Source organism: Passer montanus, unplaced genomic scaffold (assembly GCF_014805655.1).
Source record: "Passer montanus isolate IOZ18808 unplaced genomic scaffold, ASM1480565v1 scaffold2, whole genome shotgun sequence".
Lineage (NCBI taxonomy): Eukaryota > Metazoa > Chordata > Aves > Passeriformes > Passeridae > Passer > Passer montanus.
The window spans coordinates 18,113,866-18,135,798 of NW_024366591.1; the positions used below are offsets into that span (position 1 = coordinate 18,113,866).

At 39.6% G+C, this 21,933-nt stretch overlaps 1 protein-coding gene across 1 annotated transcript in view; it reads right to left on the reverse strand.

Annotated features, from left to right (window-relative positions):
- Positions 1 to 21,933, reverse strand: part of TULP4 (TUB like protein 4) — a 130,923-nt gene that overhangs the window by 46,272 nt on the left and 62,718 nt on the right. Inside the window, 2 exon segments of the mRNA XM_039706798.1 lie at positions 8,541 to 8,702; positions 8,997 to 9,125. Of these exon segments, the coding sequence (XP_039562732.1) occupies positions 8,541 to 8,702; positions 8,997 to 9,125 (291 nt within the window).

Consider the following 21,933-nt stretch of genomic DNA (forward strand, 5'->3'; position numbering starts at 1 on the left):
TCTGCCCTCTCCTTCGAGGTCTTGGGTGCTGGCAGACAGCAGTAACTCAGCATGGCCAGGAAATAGGTGGAATGGGTGAGGTCAAGTGTAACTGAGTCAACACAGAGTCAGGCTGAGTAATAAACTGTAACCGAACGCGGCACGGAAGAAGGACTATTCTCTTAAAAAGCAAGGAAAGCAAGGAAGGATTAATTCCTTTTTAGCTTGCCAACAATCCTTCAACATCTGAACACTGACAAGAAACTGGATCCTGGACAAAGAACAGAGAGCTCAAGTTGAACCCAGGCAGGATGAAACACTGATGGGAAAGGTTTTGGAGAATAACGAGACATTGCTCCCCCTCTCCACTGGTATACTATCTCTTTTTGTCAAATCAATGGAAAGACTATGTGATATCACTTTCCAAAAATATCACCTTTCCTCTGCCATTTACTATGAAACTTGGCCTTACTTTACCAGACAAAGCCTAGTGCAGAAATCCACAAATATCCTCCTCGAGATTCAATCACTCTAATCCCCTGTTTTCTGCACCAAGGTCTCAGACTATTCGCAGGCTTGAAGACATCTGACCCCAAGTTCAAGACCCCATTTGGCTCCTGGTCTTCTTACTAAACTTCCAAAAAATTGATGGATTAAGTACCAGTGATGATAAAGTTCAAATCAACCACACTGGCAGCTACATTTCTTTTGAAGCGAGAAGACCACAAAGCTCTAGATGAACCGAAGGCATCCTGGGGCCAAAGTATTCTCAGCCAAGTGGCTTTGGCAGTGGAATAATGGACTCTTCCTGAAAAATGCTGTAAAACCTTCACATTTTGCAGAGTTTTCCCTCTGTAAGAATTACACTTCCACTCATGTGCCCTCTCCTGACCAGTTCAAAATCTGAGCAAACAAAGCAATTTTTCTACCCTACGTACGACTTCTCCTTAGAGAACACCTTCCTGCAGAAGGTTCAATTTTTTTTCCCCTACACTGCCTAAAACACAGCATAAGTGCATGCTGCTCCCTTGCCAAGGTGCACTGCAAAACCTCATTCTTACTATTTGCCCCAGGGCTGAAGCATAGCACAGAGCTTTTCAAAACCACAAGTTCAAGTAAACTCCCTGTCTCAGAGAACTAAAGACTTCAGGCTATATAAGCAAAATCTTTCTGTACAGGTGCCAGCAAGGTGAGAGGAGAGGCAAATGACTTCTTTCTTCCTGACACCTCCCACACCGAGACTGGTCTTGTTTCTATTTGCACTCATCTTTACTTTGCTGACTCAAACATTGATGCTTCAAAAATGTAAAACAGCACCGGGTATAAAAATGCAAAGTGGATACATTAACTGAATAGCACAAGTTTTCATCTCTCCCTCCATTTCTGGCTTGTCACTGCCATCAACATCCTTCTTTCCTGAGGGAGGCAAAGACGTGGTGGAATGTGCACCATTTAAACTTCAGATTCCAGTCAACTAAAGTAGCAATATGACCTGAGAGTCATAGGGAAAGAGTTACAAGGTGCACTGTACATCCTGGTACACCGTGCTTCCAAAGGGATGCAGAAATCCATCCAGGCATTTGCTTTTTGCACTAACAAACACCAAATACCCTGCCTACAAGGACAAGCAAAACATTAAAACACTTGTATTACTCCTTTCAGACAGAGTCATTAAGAGAAAAATTTCTTTGTGAGACTCATCTGAAACAGCCTTGACACGAACCACTGCAGGAGCTGCTGAGAAAACGAGCCGTGATGCCGTCAGCCCATAAACAACCCCCATGTTACAGCTCTCATGACTAGAACAAATGGCACCATCTCGTTAGCTCTCTCAGTGCCTTGCCTCTGCAGGCTGGATGAAGAGCATCCAGGGAAAGATTAGGCAAGGCACAGATGAAGCGAGTGGGAAGAAGAAAGCACATTGAAGTATCACCTTATTGCTCTGTTCCTCCAATTACCCGCTCAGTAACTGTGCAGTACAGACTAGGCTTTCTGGCAGCAAAAATTTGTCTGGAATAAACCCACAGATAGATGCCAGAGCTCTTGAAGCTGTGGATGAGCCCTAGAGGCTCCAAGGAGAACATCCTTGTTGCCTACCCTCTTCCCAAAACTCAAGGCAAAGCCTAAAAAGTCCTCGTCTGAGCACAAAAATCTGCAGTGTGGCTGCTCATTGCTAGTGAAAAAGGAAAGCACAACCAAGAAATGACACAGTGCACCAAACTAAGTTTTCTCCTTCCTGCTTTTTGGAAGCTGTATTCTCAGTGGAATGATGCATAAAAACCTACTGGAGACAAAAAGGCAAAGGAAAAACAATGCTAATACAGCTATACACTGCTATCAGAAAAAAAAAGTGAGGAAAAAAGCGATATCTATTGTTTAGGAAACAGCACAATACAGCCTGAAAACAACATAATAAAAAGAGATGGGAGAAAGAAAGGCAAAATAGCACTTAAAATTCACATTACTTTTCCCACAAAATCTGTCACTATTATGTACCATCATAAAAATCAAGTCCCCCAAGCAAAGAGCAAAAACAAAGTGTTGCTGTCTTCCAGCATGTATAAATATATAAAACTCTGCAAAAATATTTAAACATTTTCAGTTTATATAAACCCCCCAGATATTTTGTTTACAAAAGGCTGAAATATCTTAGTAAATATTTACAGACCCCTTAGTACAAGTAAGCAGAAATAATTAATTTTGATAGCAAGTTTGCCATAAAGGTTTGATCTGCTTCTAAAAACAGTCCAAAATATTAGACAGTTAAGCTGTGATGGGTTTTATCTGTTTGTTTTATATAACAAATGCATTTATCTTGAAAGACAACTGAAGTCTCCTTCCCCTGTCCTCTTTTTGCATTCTAATGCTGCTGCTCAATTATGCAGCATGCAATGTTAAAATGCTTATATGCAATTTTACCATTGTCTGCAGTCCTTGTGGCTTGAATAAACTGCCTAGTTAATTAATGATACGTCTTAAATGCTACAAAAAGCCTTCAGCCTTTTTTCCCAGTAATCTGAGTAATTCATCCATCAATGAAAATAAGGCTTTCAGATCTTCCTCGACGACTGTACCTTACAGTGCAATTCTGAGTGGCCCTAGTCATTGTAACCATCCAGAACTGCTAGGAGAAAACAATGTATTTTTATATGTTAAGACACAAAAATACAATTATGCCCTGGCATCTTTAAAGTTCCTTCATGTGAACCTATAAATCCTTAAAAGGAAAAAGAGTTATTTGAACAAAGACCAAAATAATTGCTTACATTTTCAAATTTTACAGGATGTAACCGTTTTCATTTTGTCCTTCCTTCTCTTCATAACAATTACAGTAAATAGCTACCTTCCCCATACTGCTCCAATTGCCCCTTTGTAGCTCCCTTTCATCATTCTGTCAACTCATCAGAAGGCCATCTTCAAGATTTTTTCCACAACTCCAGATGTCTGAGAATAATTAAACTTGACCAGTGTGACTACCATAACAGCAAGGACTGCCCAAATTAAACGTGTGCTACAGGACCGGAATAAAACCAAAACAGGAGGGTGAGTGGGAGCACAAACATCTCATTTCAGAGCCACAGGCCAATGCAGATGTAGGTGAGAAGGCAACAGCAGGGCTCAAACAGGTGCAACATTTTCAAACACTTATGAATTCTATGGTTTTAAGCTGTGTTCTGGGAGCTAGGTAAGGCTACTATCCTTCAGCTTAGGAGCTGTTCAAAACACCATTCAATTGAAAAGGTAGTAGCAACTGCAAATCATAGATTTCACAGATGAAAACAGGGGATCCAAAAGCAGACTGTACTAAATGGGATTCATTAGGTAAAATTCCTGCCAAGGACTAAAGCCATACCAAACTCAAGAGCTCTTAGAGAAGCTCATGAAACAAATGATGCACTGGTAACCATTTGACAGCACCTCTTGTTGATCAGCTCCTCCCTCCCGTGAGAGCTGGGCGCAGCACGGAGCTGACGCTGTGCAGGGACACGCATGGCACCGGTGCTGTGCTAGCACAGGGATGCCACCCTGCCCCACTGCTGGGCCCAGCAACAACACACATCCCCTTCTTCACTGGAGCTCCCTTCTGCCTCCACCCCGATGCACTGCAGGCAGTGGGAAGGAGCTGAAGCCTGCTCCTGCCTCCTGCTTGTCACGGAAAAAAGATGCTGAAGCGTCTCTGCGGTTGCCATGGGAATAGGATGGCAAGTGCTGGGAGCAGGAGTGAGTAACAGCTCAGAAACTGCCTCCCTGCACAGCTACTGCAAGCTTCAAGAGACTTCCAAAAAAACAACACAGAGAGCTCCCGTGCCCTGCCTTGTGTTTGATACCACGCAATTCATCTGCTGCTGGTCTCACTGTTCTCTTCCAGTGCATCACAGGACCCCTCAGAGCACAGGGTGTCTGTTCCTAACGCGGTGCTGCTCTTCTGCTTCACCAAGAGCATCATTTTGTCTGATTAGGAACAGAAAAGGCTGAACCTCGGGGCCTGTATTTACACATTTTTAGTACTGGTGCATGTTGCATGCGATGGGACCAGGTACAACAGTTAATGTTGCATCCAGCAGGATGCAAATCAAATTAGTCCACCTGTTTATATACTTATTTTCCAAGCAAACAGAAGGAAGCATGCTGGCAAAGTTCACATATACCTGTATGTATTTATATACCTGTCATGTCCTAACCAAACAGAATCCTGAATTTCCACAAATAAAAGCTCACAGGAAAAGGGGAGGGAGGAAAACCAGAAATAGGCACTTACAGCTGTCAGAAAAGTCTAAAAATTTGTACTAGCAGAGATGCAGGGAACAAATATAGGTTACTAGCCCCTCCTGGGATATCCAGGAATTAAAATACATTAATTCATTTTCATTGAGGGTTTCCTCCATTGGAGAGTGATTTCCCTTTTCACACACAGAAACAGCAACAGCCACAACCCCAGGGAAGTTCAAGAAGTTACACTACATAGCTATAAACAAAGGGATAATCCTCTACAGTTCTCACCTAGTTCTCTGACAGTGTCTTTCTCCATCATGAAGGGAGATAATCTCTTTAATGAGTAAAATATAGGAAGAAGAAGAAGAGGGAAAGGTGGCCTGAAGGCAGCAGACGTTGACAGAAAAGTGTCACTGCAAGCTCAGCAAACACACAGGAAGGGAGACAAAGCACTGGAAAGATGTTTTGTATGACTTGTGGGTTTAGGAAAAATCCTCAATTACTTATTGACATTGCTTCTATAATTATAAATAAACCCTTTGGTTAGACAAAAGTCAAGATTTTCTCACTTATAAAGTGCTCAATCTGTTTGGTATGTACACTCCCTCTTTGAAAACAAACATGGGAAAATGCCACAGAACTGACTCAAGACAGGACACAGCAGTCTCTGATATTTCAAATTCATTTTTCATTTAATATATACTTTTCATCCCTACATGATCATAGGTGAGCCTGCTCACCAGAAAAATACTCCACGTGACCCTACAGCCTCTTGTAGCCCTGAAAGAAAAACATTTAAAAACTGCAAGTCCCACTCCTGAGTATTCCCATCCATCCAAGTATGGGATTCTGCCTGAGAGACAGACAGCCCAGTCTTATAAAATCTTCCATTTGTACATCCCCAAGAGCCCAATGGGACCACGTCTTGGCCAGATGTGTGCTCTGGTTACAGGTTACAGGAGGAGGAAATGCCTGAATGAGTGGGCCTACAGACACACATTGAGGTGAGAAAACTGACTTCTAGTCCTCTAAAATAAACATGCAGAATCACACTCAAAAGGTCTATGTATGAAATAGTTGAAGAAGCCCACAGCTCCAAGTCCATACTCAAGATCTGGGTGTGAACTACAGCAGAAATCTCCTGATGACCCTCACAAGAAGTTCATCTGAGAGAGATGAGGCTGAGAAAAAGCACTGCAGTCAACCATGTGACTCAAAATAAGGAGAGCTCAAAAAACCTGAAAAACAACTGAGCCACAAGAAGAATGATAACATTCTCTTCCTAAAAGAAAATGCAGAACAATTTGGGCTAGTATTAAAAAATGCAGCTGATAACTTAATCAGGGCAGAGTATGTACCAAATCAGTTGAAAGATACAATTATATGCTCAATTTCAGTAGGACTGTAGTCCACCGTGGCCCATCCTATCTCTACACATTAGCCACTACCTCAAAGGTGCTTTACTTCAAGCACAGCAACGACACAAACCCAGAGGCCACACACACTGTTAAACAAGAGGATGGTGCCAATATTGCAGCTCCAACCTTTCCTTGTTTCCAACAGAAAGGTGGTGGTAGGAAATTACCCTCCTCTTTCAGAGCTGCCACACAGCCATCCATAGCAAGGAGCTACAGAGGTGACAGCCTACTGGTGATGAATATACAGGAGAAAATATGGAGGAGACAGGAGAAACCACCAGGATGCATGCAGAAGGGAGTGAAGGAGAAAGTCAAGGAAACTTAAGAGTGAAGTGAACAGACACACTACACTGGAAAAGTTTCTATCAGAACAATAGAAAATTGATACTGAACAATACAATCCCTCTGGAAATGTAAATTTTAAAGATAATTGTGTTAAAGGTCACGGGACCATGGAGTATAATACTTTCCAGGAATACTTTCACTAACCTTCAAGGTGACAAGGTGACAAAAAGAACAGTAGAAAAATCTAAATTTAAATGCCAACATTTACCTTTCAGTCACGGTACTGACAGGCAGAGTACATTAAGCAAGGGGGAAGATGCTGAAGCTACTCTAGACTAGAATAGTATTCTGTTCTCATTTGCACACATACCAATCAGGAGATAATTTGGGCAAGGCAATAAGCTAGTAAGGGTATCCATTTCCATAAACACTTATTTATGTGTAATGTATGCAACGTCCTTCCCCCCCATTTGCTATTTTTAATTTGAACTGAGCATAGTCTCTCACCCAGCACCTCTGTGATTCACATTTCCTCGTGCCTCCAGAGGCAAGTACATCTAAATATATTTTAGAAGATCACTTCTTTCCACCAGCTCCAGAGAACCGCACAAAGATCCATCATCACTTAACATGCAAATCCCTGCAAACCACCTACTTAGGGAGAACTGTGCAGAGCAACATCAAACTCGCGGCTGGTTTGGGTCTCTATTTCAGTGAGTTTGTAAGCAGCAGAGTCTGTAAGTCAAGCAAGTCATTTTCACATAGCTGGAATTGGCCATTATGTTCGAAAGCATTTATCTGGACGCTGAACAAGTGTTTGTTTCCTGGAATAACCACTTATGGAGCATCCAGATTAGAAAGTACAAACATATTGGCTAAACTGAATTAAAGGCAGTCAGCCACTCCAAATTAAACACTCAAGTGAAGATATTTCCAAATACAGTAGCAACAACTGAGCATCACACAAATGGGGCAGCCTCATGTTTAAAACATAGCACTGAGAGCTATTAGATCTTAGCTTCCCCTCCTACTTCTGCTGCTTGTCTCTTCCTCTTGATCTCAAGTAAATTATTTATTGTCAAGATTTACATTTCCCTAGATTCAAAAAGAGGCAGGCAGGCTCACTTGGCTTTAAAAAGCAGTGCTGCAATAATTAATTCATTATTCTATGCAGAGTACTCTAAAATTATTAGATGCTGCTGCACAAATGTATATTATTAGTGCTATTATATTCCACTAGCAATTCCCAAAATAACTCTACCTTGGATGAATTTATAGTAATCTAAATTGAGTGGTACCTTGAGTCTTGAACCAGAATCTTGTCTATGGTAGTGTAAAATGAAGGAAGGAAAACAATCTAGATGTGATCCTAACAGGGTTTCTCTTGGCACTATTCTATGGCCATCATTTCCTTCAGCAATGAATTAGACACACATTCACAACCACAATGACAGCAAGCATGTGGAAGGAAAGACCAATCCAGTCAGCTCAGCAGTGAAAGGCAAGGGACCTTGTGTAAATCCTGCAAATGAAACCAGTGCCCCAGCTCCAGCCATGCTGGAAATGCTGCTGTGTCCCCTATCATATAATTCTTCAGAAAAATGGTAAAGAAGATTTTAACTGGTCTTTTCAAAGCTCAGCAAAACTTATTCTTTTACATTTTATTTGCATAAGATTGAGACATCTCTCCAACACTCAATTACATACATTTGCTTATGTGAATGCAAAACATAACCATATGTGCTGCTGGAACTGCTTTTGCTGCAAGTGCAGACTGGACAAATCTACACAGAAATGACCAGTCAGATGTTTAATAGTCCAGGCTGTATCTCTGCTCAGATGCATTTATAAGACAGTGGTAACAACAAATTAAGGGTACAATTAACAGATTCCTGTCTCAAACAACTAACTGAATAACTTTATGTGTCAATCGGGGTGTAAAGTGATGATAGTGTATCAATCCTATCATATTCACCCAATAAGAACAACAGGATTAACCAAATTTTCATTGTCAGTAGGAGCAGCAGTTTTGCTGGAAACTGATCTTACCACGTGACCATTTTACTTGGCAACTATTTAAGAGGTGTATTCTATAGCACACCTATGCAACCCAAGTGACACCCCTAAACGCCCTGTTTTCATTACCTGTTGGTCATCTGGAGTCCATATGCCACAGGTGATCTGACTCTCCAAGTTTATTTCCGAAGACCAGTGTCTCTGTCCGCTGACCGAACCGACCAGCACAAATCCATCTCTGTAGGAGATAAGTGCCTGAGTCCCATCATGGCTCCATGTAAAGTCGCTTACCTTAACATATCAAAGACAAGAAAACAGATATATGAGCCATGTAGGATTTTTTTTCTGTTTTAATAAAAGGCAGCAGTGTACAGAATGACACAGGCCAACTATTAGCCCAGCTGAAGCTGTGATGTCATAATTGCCAGTTGACTTTGTGACAATTCTTGCACATTCCTTTCAATAAACAAACGTATCGTTTTCTCCTGTGCTTTTTGAAAGGTATAAAGTCCCACTCCTTGTACTCTTCATTTGGCCTCTCAGGACCTGATCACTCTTGGCTGCAGAGAAACCATGCATACCAACCTGTGCCCCACGATCGTTCACGAGCTCCACAGACCATCTGCCTTCGTATTGTATCCAAACAAATATTCCTCCATCTGCATCGCAGGTTGCTAATTTCTGGAATGGTTCATTCCATCTCACCAGCACAACCTTAAAAGATTACAAACAAAACCAGCATTACTGAAACTGCATGTTGTGCTAACAGCTATTTAACAAGAACCAGCTAAACAACGCTGCCAAATAAATATCATCACATTTAAACCCTAAAGATGCACAAAATAGCAATTTTCGGCCCAGCATTAGGCGCCTCTCAAGAACAGCTGGAATCGTTTTGCCAGAGTTGTCAGGAAATGCACAATCTCTCACCATCAGGCCTTCTTGGAAGGCACTGCACACTCTCAATAAAATCACAGGGAGCACTGGAACACAGGACTCCATTACAGAAGCTGCAAACGGGAAGCCCTGCACAGATTATCCAACACTCCCTCAAATGATTCCCCCACTGTAATCTCAGAGGCTGTCAGACTCTTCATCAAATCATCACCTCTTGCTGACTTCAAATAAAGTGGCATGCTCTGCACACAATTTAAATACTCAGATTGAATACTCATATTCAAAACAACCCCTGAGAGTCTCAAATTATTAAAAACCAGAAATTTCATAGGAAAGTTGCTTTGCTACTGAGTGCAGAAGGAATACAAAGCAGCTTTAGATTCTTCTCTCCACATTAGAGCTATCTGAGCCTTTCTGGAGAATCTAATCAAGTCTAAACCGACCAAACTGCCCTCTCATTTTTAATTAATACCAATTTAACAAATACAGCATCTCTCGAGACCTCAGTATAAAACTGAAAAAAGCATGTCATACTAGTGCCTGAAGCAAAAATTAGCAATAAAACAACTTACTTTCTGTTAGTGATTTTTTCTTAAAAAACATTTTTTCCAAATGAGTTTTTTTCTCAAAAAACCATTTTTTTCCACATTAGTTTTATTTCAAAAACATGCAGATATATATGGGACACTTACATTCACACACAAGTAAATTCCCCCCCAGCTATTTTACTGAGACAGAGAGTATGCAAACAAAGTAAACATATATTAAACACTCAATTAGTAGAGTGTTATTTCAACTACTTAATAAACATCCAGCTGCAATGACACTTTTTCATAAAACTAAATAGATAATTAGTCATCTAAAAGTGACAGGCAAAATTTTCCTGAAATATATTTTGTTGTTTACAGAAATGGACTGATCCTCCTAAAGATGCCAGTCCCAAGATGAGCTTTAAGTAGACAGACCCTTCCCAATTCACAAAGAAATCAGCAGTCATTTTCAGAACTAGGATATTAATATGCATACCTAAAACCTAAACTTGACAGCTGAGGGATGATCTTCCACTTACTTAGTGTCAAGGTCACACCTTAAGAACGTGTCTATCAGTGGAGCTCACCAGCCTGAAGCATCAACCCTTGAAACATTAAACAACCACAAGGAAACCATTTATTTGTTCATAGGTACAGCTTATGGGGGGAAGTAAGTATGACAAATCACATCTCTGCTGTTACACAGCTTAGAAGAATCCCATTTGAGATTTGCAGAAAAACACTGGCTTCTACTTAATATAACCTTGCAGCTGCACTCTAAGTCACCATCCTGTTTCCAGTTGGGCAAATTATACGATGCCCCTAGATGGATTATATCACACTCAGCTTCTAAAAAAAATTCTTATGTTGTAAGAGCAGTAAATAAAATATTCCATTATAGCAATGCAAGCAGATGCATTTTGTTGGAGGTTTCACTCTGTCCCTTCCACCTAAATGAGAATAGCACAGATTTGTCAAAATTTTGTTTTCATTTTGGTATAAATCAAATCCACAGAACCATAATTTCATTCACCCTGAGGCAAAATGCAACAATGAAGTAAGTGTACTTGCCAGCAATGCCAAACAGTATTATGAAAGAAGTGAAGAAAAACTCAAAGATAACACTGAAAAAATATTAATCTTTAAAAGCTGGGAGCTGCTAAGGCTAATGATGACCATTAATGAGTGGAAGGTACTTATCACCACTAAAACATCAATCTTTAAAGACTTAGACACTGCTCATGTTTCACAGATCATACCAAATGAATTCTGCATCAAACCAGAATGAATTGCTAGACAAAATTCAGGGGAAAAAAAAGAGAACTAGTTGTTCAAATAACATGAATGCTTTAGCTAACACCATTAAGAATACTATTGCCCGTCTTAAAATTGCCCTGTTCCGGCTGGCAAAGATTTGAGGTAAACACACCATTTTATAGATTAGACACACAACTTGACTTTGTAATATGAATTATGGGGAAAGTGACAACAGTCACTTTGTTGTGTTTTGTTTACTTTCTATTTTAAATAGGAATCTTGTTAAAACTTGAAAATTTTAATTCAGATTCTGTACAACCTGTCTTTTGTTTAGACTTGATAAAACGTCCAAGACTACATTTGAATGTAAACAAGATTAACTAGAGCCTCCATCCATCTCAATTAGATACAAATTAGTAACTTCCAAAATAAACTTATTGCTTTATAATGAGAAATGAAAGCGAGACAATGATTTTTCTATGCCTTCTGATAACAGCCTCATAAGGAAGCGAATTTGTAATTTGAAAATTCAACCCATTTAAACAGAGCAAATGTTATTTTATGAGGTCATTTTAAAGATGATGCCGTAATTTACATTTAACATCTGACTACAGGTGCTGAGTCCACAACTGCTTTGAGTATTTCCAATTTCACTTTAGACACTTAGCAATGCTGAAGAAGAGATAAAGAAAGGAAGGATTGCCCTAAGTATTAAGATGACTTTTGACTTTTATGTTGGCTCAAATGCAAAGCATATGAAAACATGTCCCACTGATAGCGCACTTAAATAACACAAGCTTGAATTACCCCTCTGCAAAGAGGAATTTTACTGCTAACCCATAAATGCAAAGATATCATTACTTTCACTAACAGCTTCAAGTCACAGAGGACCCATTTTTACTTCTGCCTTTATGGTCCTCTGCTTTCTACTTAGCATCTTCACACAGGTACTGAAGGGCTGAACTGTTTTATCTTGTACTCAAAAAAGTGAGAATGTTGGTACACAAAACTAAGTTGTCTGTGGACCTTTTGTGGCCCACACAGCTATATTGACTAAGTATTTTTGTTTGTTTGTTTGTTGGTTGGTGGTGGGTTATTTTTAATTCTATAAAAAACAAAAATTGTGCTCATTCTACTCTTGAAAAAAACAAGTATCACAGGTATTAATCAGCTTCTAAACCACTGTCTTACACAGGGCAGGATCCCTCACAAATAAAACTTGGCCTAAGATATTAAGTACAATGTAAAGGCCAACAATTTGCCCCTAAACAAGATGCTTTTCACAAGACTGTGATCTTTTGAGTCAGACTTATATTTTCTTTGAGCTCCTTTTTTACAAGGAATAGTGGTAAAAAATTTGTTTTAGAAGTTCAGCATTCAGGACCTTCAACACCTCTGGTTTAATTGCCAACTTGATGTTTGGAAATTAAATTTAATTAATCCTAAATGTTCTAGAAACGCTACCCAAGAACTGACTGCATACTTTAATGCTGCTATGCTACTAAACAATGTCATTATCTATTTAAGATTTTAGACAAGAAATTTTGACTAACTGCAATTTTGGAGTAGCAAATGTGCAAGTAAACATGATCTCTTCCCAACAGGGAAAGAGATCCAGGTTTGATAATCTAATTTATTACATGCTATTGACATTTTAAATATTTTTTAACATTTTCTAACACAATACAAGACCACAAAAATCGAAAGCATTCTGAGAGCTTTTGTTATTCCTAATTTCATTACGGTTTTTGAAGGAGATAATTGAAAATATGACACAACATGCAAGAGCAGAAGTCCTTAATCTAGAATACCACGCAACAGTCATTACTGAAATCTTATTTCTGTACATACAGTACATAATTGCTAGAGAAGCAAGGGACAAACATCTACAAAAAAATAAAAGGGGTAAGTAACTAGGGCAATTAGTTCCTAGAGTTCCTTACCAAATTTAGATAGATTTTATTATGGATATACTGTAGTGAGTCACAGTGACTCATTTTTTAAAATCTCTAATCTTCTACCCATTTTACTGGGGAAAAGCATATGCTCTAAATATAGAGGTCTTCTCCAGCATTCATTTTCACATATGCTATGGATATGAGCTTGCAGATGGACTGCCACAGCAACAGAGAGCAGAGAATACTCCATGCCAATGTTTGATTACTGCCCAATTTGCTACACCTGAAGAGCCACATTCCTGTATCCAGCATGAGCATGTCTGCAATTGCAAGTGAAGTTGAAATCTTTGCAGGGTGCAGAGGATGAGATGCATTATAACTCCCCTGAGCATATGGAATAGCTGGCCTTTCCCTCCCTAGATAAATCATGCTACAGTTCTAATGCTATTGAAAGTTATTGAAAAAGTTCCACCTTCCAAGCAGTGACAGCACAAGACCTACCTCTTCCCAGGACAGAATAACAGAGGAGATCAGGCTATTGCCTGCAGCAGCAGCAGAGTACAGGACTCAGTCTGTACTCAGGCTTCTTCCAAACTTAAGCTTTTAGGAAAGTACTCAACTTTTTGGTTGAAAGAAAGCATTGACAAAAGGGACTGGACAATCTACCTGTAATCACTGAGCATCACCTATTTGCTTTATTAAGTAGTGCTGTTATGCAACTCCCTAATAAATACACTGATTATGGTTACAACTAAGGAAAAATATGTGCATACAGTAGGTGCAACACACTGGCACACATTACAGTTTATTAATGGCCACAGAGCTGAGAAAATCTGTAAGTATATCTATCAAAGAAAAAAGATGGGTGTGGTGTGGGGAACAGAAATGGAACACTGAAGTACAAGAACCAGAGCAAACACCTTTACATGCATTAAAGGCATTTCAGTGCCTCTCCCTCCATTGTACAGATACAGCTACACGTATATACACATATGTGTACATACATTACATACATATAACATGGGTATGTGCACAAATACACATCCCTACCAATCCTTGAGGGACCTGTGCCAGCTTTGTACATTCACTAGTTAACTAGTGAAGTTAGTTGACTGAAGTGGATTTTTGTAACTAAAATATAATTTGGAAGTTGGAACAGGCACCCAGAACAAGCAGTAGAGTTGTAGTTAATGACTACACTTTACCTATAACCAGTATTTAGTCCTAAATGGTTCTGCATATGTTTAGTTCAATTACACATTTAACTGTCTTTTAAATATTAGTATTTTTTAAATAAAGGTTATCTAAGTTTTCTCTCTCCTAATTTCTCACACTGCAGATTGTTTGCAATTGTTCTTACTTTCACCTTCCCTTATAACCTTTATTTTGTGCCATTACAATAATGTCTGAATAATTCCATTCAAACAAATTCAATTCCACAAAGAGCATCAAGCAAGTATTTCTCCTACTAATAATACCAGACAAAAAAGCAGCAGATGTGGTAGACAGCAAGCTGGCATCACCCATCTTTCCTATTCTCCTTGTCTTCTATTGCATTGTCTAATGATATCTCTCCCACACCTGCAGAGCTCTGACTTTTTGTTTCCAGTGACATTACAACCGGATGGAAGTGCCTCATTTGCATAGGGAGCTGTCACCTTCCTAGGTATGATACCCATCAAGGAGTCATTATTACTAAGAAAAAACTACTACTATTAATAACAAACATCATGCTGCAGCTGAAGAATGATAAATCTGTAATGGCATTTACACTTCTTGAGAAAAACTGCCAGGGGCTGCAGGTTACAAAGGGCGTAGATTAATGGCAAAGAAGTTCTGGGAAACAGAAAACACCAAAATTCAAAATTCTTCATGTTTCTCTAGACTAAACAATAAAAGTGAGCTCTCCTCCTGGAAGGGATGGAGCAGCCTCCAGAGGGACAGATGTCATGTAATATCCCTATCCATGCCTTGGGATCAGCTTTGGTCAGTGGTGTCCTGCACCAAGGGCATGGCAACTGCTCACAGCCCCCAGGTTCAGCTTCTGCCACTGGTACAGCTTTCCACTGCCACTTGTACATCCTTTATCCCAGAATCCTACATTTTCATTGAAAGAGGTGCATTATTCTGCAGCTGCTGTCATCTTGCTTGTTCTGGTCTTTGAAAAGGAGTTTCAATGTTGGGTTTGTTTTTGTTTTTGTTTTTTTTAAATAAGCTTACAATCTGATTTCATGGTATAACATTGTCAATAAGCTAAGCATGTCACCTGGGACTTAGCCTTGTGCTAAATGAAATCAGAGGTAAGGCTGGACCAGCAAAAAGTGCTGACCTTAATGGAGATGAAAGGTCCAGGTCCAACCCTGTACCTTCTTCTGACCACAGACTTCTGTCTGTGGCTTTCATGTGAAACCCTACTCCAAATCCCGAACTCAAACAGCTCAGGTAAAGCTCTGAAGTTAAGTACAACGTAGGGATACATCAGAAGCTCTGTGCCATTTTGTTGGGTGCACTTGCTCTAACTTTTTCTCCCTTTCTCCTTGGTACTTGTTTTCATAATTCTCAGGGCACACACCAGGCTGCCAAAGACTGGGATCACCTGTGCAGCTGCAGAAGGAGAAGTGGCCAGGCAGGAGCAGCGCAGCTCACCAGCAGCAGCCCTCTGAGGACGTGCAGGGGAGGTATCCATTCCCCCAGTGCTCACTTACTCTGTGTCTGAGTGGCTGGTAGCTTCTGCCAGTAACAGTGTGGTTGCTCACCCACTGGGAAGAATGTTGATGTTCCTCAGCAAGTTTTGTTCATTTGCTTTGCAGATGAATGACAAACACACCTATTTTAAAAAGGTATCTTGAAGTTGGCACCCAACCCACCACATATACCTGGTTTTGAAAGGTGCCATATGGTTGGCATGAAATCCCCAATGGATTTTAAAGATCAGACTGGCAGTCTGATCTTTAAAAGCTTAAGGAAGTTATTTTGGCAAATAGACAATGGCAAAAAAAGTCTTTTGAGAGCTGCTTTGAGGAAGGAATGCCTTTAGTGTAAGATGTTGTCTTAAAAATACCTAGACCGTCAACATCTCACTGAATACATTTAGGGGCCTTGATAGTAAACTGCCAAGACAAGGACCCAGAAAGGCTCTAAAGCTTTACAAGTCTCCTTAAGTGATACACTTCATTTTAAGAAATGCACCCTCCTCAATGTCTATTAGTCCCAAGCATTTGCCACATTACCATTTTATTTGCTCACAGAACACAGAATGTGTTACATTATCGCCTACTTTAGAGGAAAACACGCCCAAGACTCCTCACAGGTACCAAACAAGAAGTGTAATGCTCCTGTGAATGAAGTGGCTCACAGTTCTAAAGGAATTACTCTTTTCACTTTGGACTCACCACATTTAATTGTGACTTCAGAGAACCACAGCTTTGTGGGACATTAAAAAAAAATAAAACCACACCAACAGAAATTTGCTGTATCCAAAGTATATCCCAGACATGTGTTTGGGCAGCAGCAGATCTGACAGGTCAGAATAGAAAGTTGCACATGAGAAAAATAACAGGTGATATGAATCCAACATGGATGAGAAGGTGTTGGCATCCAGCTACTGGTTCTCAGTTAAGTTTGTTAACTATTCCTTCAGGGGCTTTTAAAGAAAATAGCTGGTTATAATCTGAAGGAAAATAATTAAGGCCTGAAAATTAAGACTTAGTCACCCATATGCACAAGATAGCTGCACACTATTATGTTCCTGAAAGGGAATCTGGTGGAGGTCTGTTCTTCTCCCATCTTGCACACAACAGTGTGACAGTGAGAAGGCCTGTGATGTGCTTTTGACTCCTTTTCCTTTACAAAGACTCTCAGGTCCCAAAAGCTTTTTCACAGAAAAGACAGCTGCTTCCACAGAACAATAATTTTACAGTTATGCCACACACTGAGGCAACTTCCTTTATAGCATGAACATTCCTACCACTGTCTCTTGTCAATGGTCATCCTGGACTTAGGCTGTAAGATATGTCTGTGTAATTGCCCATACATACTCCCTTTAAATACAAGGGAAAGTCCAAGTTAAATAAAAATAAATCAAAACTGAATGTTGGGAAGGATAAGCAAAGGATAAAATAGTACTTTCATTGCCTTCCTCTGTAAGAAAAAGATTTCACTTTGTTGTAGTTTCCAAACAGATAAAACACTGTAATAAACAAAGCAGAGACAACTATTCCAGCTAAAGGTGAACAACCATTTTGCTGTAAGACCAAAAGACCAAGAACAATATAGTTCCATCTCTTTCTAGCAAATTGCTGATGAGCATGATTAGGAAAGGCTCATTCCTGTTAAAACAAGACACATGCAATAACTGTGCTGAGCTGGAAGTTCCTTGGGTTTCAGCATTTATGGTGGAGTATTTTCCCACAAGAAAATAAAAAAAAATTTAAAAAAAAAAGCAGTAGATTTTAAATCTCTGTAAAATCTCTGGTATTTAGTGTACACTAAATTAAAAGTACACGAGCCTAATGCTCATTTAACTAACATCTGACAAAATTACATTACAGATGGTATAAATCAGGACCATTTCAAAAACCTAAACATTTACATTCACTTTTGGACTGAGTATGAGAAGCTCATTGTAAATGAACCTCATGCTTTAAGAAAAAAATAACACTCACTGACATCCACCAATGCCTCATCAGTGCTACAGGAATTCAGAGTCCATACACATCTTTGTTAGAAGGTTTGAGGGAAGAAAAAATCCAACCAAAACACCCCAAGCATAAAGCAGATTTAAAATACTTACTATCTTTTTTTTTTTTACTTGGCTAAAAATAGAGAAAATATTGGATGCAGAGATATAGAAATCTTGTAAGAGAATCTATGGCTTTTCTTTTCTCTCTTCCTTTCAAAAATATCCGAAATGAAGGAGCACCAAGTGATTACACAAAAAAAACCCCAAAAAACCACAAAACCCCAACACCACCCCCTTTAAAAAAACCCAAAAAATAAAGAAAAAAACCAAAACAAAACAAAACAAAAAACACCAAAACACCAAAACAAACAAACAAAAAAACCCCCAAAAAATAAAGAAAAACAAAAAAAGAACCAAAACAAAAAAAAATTAAAAAAAAAAAACCCACCAAAACAGAACAGAGGAAACAGGTTAACAATAAACACTACTGAAAACCATTCCAACTCAGAATCAACTAGCTCTACTCAACATTCTAACAGCAGCTACTTAGGAATTCCTGTACTATCTTCCACCCTGTAAATAATGTCTTGTTCAGGAATATCCCCAGGGCACTGCATTGCTGAAAAAGCCAGTGAAGTGACTCTGACAGACACACTCTCCCTTATACTCAATCTTCCCAATTCAGTGGCAAAAATTTCCTGATCAACTGCTCATATATAGTGAATTATTTTTCTGTGGAAAATTATATAGTGAAATATAATTTTATAACTTTATACATTAATCACAAAAATATTTAAAAAAGAAAAACCCTCTACTAGGAAATTTTAAAAGAAAACTCTTAAAAATGTAATATAAATTCTGTTACATAAAACTGTGCTAGCTAACAAGAGGAAGGAGGTAACACAAGTTCTTCACTTTCTGGAGTCTATTCTGAGAAGTGCCAGAAAAATAATGGTGTCTCACGACCACACACAGAGGATCGGCCCCTATCAAATACACTAAGTCTGTCTAGCTCAAATATACCAAGGTGACAGATCATTTTTGCTCATCAGCTATTCAAAGTCATACAGCACAACAGTTAAGTAACATTATTCCAGGTTTCTGAACATCATCATTAGCATTTGTGGTGGACATTTTATAATCAGAAGCTGATCAGTGACCATCTTCATGATTTTACAGGTTAGACTATAATTTAGCTTGAACTTGCTTAGATGAAATCACTGTAAAGGTCCGTCAAACAAGCCTTAGATAGAACCTGACTGCAGCACAAAATTCCTGCAAGCCCTCTCCAAGGAGATGAACTTCACTCCTTAAGAGATACAGTAAAAACTTGATTTTTGTCAGCCATGTAAACAGAAAAGACCTTAAAATTCACAAGGAGTGTCTGAGAGTGCTGTCCAAGCACAATTATTTCTCCAAGAGCTACAATACTTCAACCCTAGTTATTTTTTTCAAACACAAGGAACTAAAAATAAACCAAACTTCAGCAGAAGCATAGATCAGCTCTCCAAATCTATGATGAACTCCCAGGTGATAATAGCTATGCCCCAATGTAATTAAGCTGAGTTATAAGGTGGATTTGAGACAGATGGTACAGCTGGGCACTTCACTGCTGAAGTGGGACTACTTTGCTATCTGAAATACCCAACTATTGTTATCCCAATCATCAAGCCCACCCATATGACCTCTGTGTGATTTACACACCATTATAGCACATTTCTGTCCACCTGAGGAATACTGGTGACCTTAAATTACTCACAGACACTGAGAAAAGAAAGCAATTATACACATTTGTATTGGACTGCCTGGACTGTCTTTGTGTGACTCACAGAGACTGTGCATCCCTAATCCTTTTGTGGGATTGAGGAAATTCCACCAAGTTACTTTGCAAAGGTAGGACACCTGCTTTGACTTCCAGCACAAGGCCACCACCCGAGCCCCACCTGCTGGCTGCCCCACTGGGGTCACTCATGCAATGTTCAGCTGGTGGTGTTTAGGACAGCTATTGAAGGGACTGTGCAATTGCTGAGATGGACATAGAAAACAAAGTGGAAAAAGAAATAGTGCCTACTTCCAAGAAGGACAATGTAAGGGAGGGAACAGTCAGTAAAACAGGGAATGCAGGAAGGACAGAACAGTCACTCAGCACCTGCACCTCTCAGGACAGAAAGGTATAAAGAGGAGAACTAAATTAACAACACAATAACTAAAAATCCCAATATTTACATGCAAGACATTCAGCTTAGCATATTAGAATAAATAAGACAACAGATACCTACCAAGAATTATTTTGTTAATATATACACACATATATTACCCCCATGGAGGCTCTGATTCAGGCTTGAGACACACTGGTCCACTTAATTTTCAGTAATATGATACAAACTTCTGACAATGTGAATACCAGATAAAGAAATGCCATACTCTAAGAAATGCCAAATAGCAGATTTTTAAAATGCTATCCTTGCTTTGGCTGGCCTGCAGTTCTGCACAGACTGTTTTCAGAGCAAACCTCTCTTAAGAAGTTTTATGTACATTTGCTATTCCTCCGTGAAATAAAAACTGTATCATCATGCAGTTGGCCAAGCGACCAATAATTTCACTTGCCTGACCCTCCAGAGAACACAAGGGAGCCATAAACAAAGGGTTAAATTAGTTATTGGGAAAGGCAACGTGGACAACCCCAGAAAGCACAAATCACTTTATCACTGTGGCACACAGAAGTCTCAACTAAAATTGACCTCCGTGTTGTTGGAACTGTACATGTTATGATCAAGCCTTTGGAGTTGTTAGGCTTGAAGACAAAGTAAAAACCAGGCTAGAGAAGCTCTGCAGGGACGGTTTGCTCTACAGAACTGTAAAATTACTATTGGCCTCGAGAGGGATGAACTATAGGTTGGGAATGTAATCCCTGGGCCATAGGGGTCACCATGAAACCATCAGAGTGCTGGCAGGAAGGGTGACAGGTAAGACATATCTAACTAAGGACAATATTACACCTCATATAAAGCAAATATTAACAAATATATTGATTACCAGTGGTTCAGAAAGCAATTTTCAAGGAACTGAGCTAAAACTGACTAGCAGAGGCCAAACAGCAACAATATTCAACCTTTAACAACTCAACCAGTACAGGAACCACAGACTAGAGATGGAAGTTGTCTGATCTGTATCCAAGAGCCTGAGCCAGCTAGCTCATATGCACTGCATCACTTTAAAGTAATTTTTATAGTCTGGCTTATCCTTTGCTTCACCAAAAAAAAAAAAAAAGAAAAAAAAAAGAGAGAGAGCGGAAAAGCAGTAAAGTACAAACATTTCTGTTCCTTTTTTTTTTCCCTTCAGTAAAATCCTTAAGAAAATTTCACCAAGCAAAATGAGCAGATGTTTCCTATCTCAAGTCACTTGCATGTCAATGAACATATGGAACATTTAATGTTTAGAGTACATTGCTGGGGTCATAATTAGTGGCATGGGGTCCAGTTGTATGCTTGTCACTAGTGGTGTCCCCCAAGGTTCAATACATGAGTGACGTGGACGAAGGGACAGATGCCTCTTTGGGATATCACTGACACTCAAAGCTGGGAGGAGTGGCTGGTAGCCCAGAGGGCTGTGCAGCCCTTCAGAAGGGCTGGGGAGAGGAGCAGAGAGGAACTGTCTGAAGTTCAGCAAAGGCAAATGCAGTGTCCTGCCCCTGGGGAGGAATAACCTCAGGTGCCAGCACAGGCTGGGGACTGACCTGCTGGGAAGCAGCTCTGCAGAGAAGGACCTGGGGGTCCTGGTGGAAAACAAGCTGTCCATGAGCCAGCAGTGGGTCCTGGTGGCCAAGAAGGTCAATGGCATCCTGGGTGCATTAGGAACAGCACTGCCAGCAGGTCTCTTTGACTGTCACAGTCCAATGAATTCAAACTCAAAAGCAGAAAACACTGACCCCTCACCTACAGCATTACTTCAGACAGGGCTGGAGAAAACACTTGCTTTCATTCTATGCATAATTTCCATTTATTTATGATTTACAGATTTTAAAGTAAGTTTTTTCCTTCTTAAAAGAGTTTTAAAGCATGGAAAGCAATCCAAGTTTTGAGATATTGTATTAGAGGTAAATAATAAAATAAAAGAATGTATACTGGCAAAGTAGTCATGCAAAGGGTCAGCAAGTACTGGAATGACATGAAAAAACAAGGAAGGCACGATATTAAATGTTACTGTAAGAAATAGGATGATATTCAGGAAACTGTATGTTAAGTTAAATACCAAGTAAA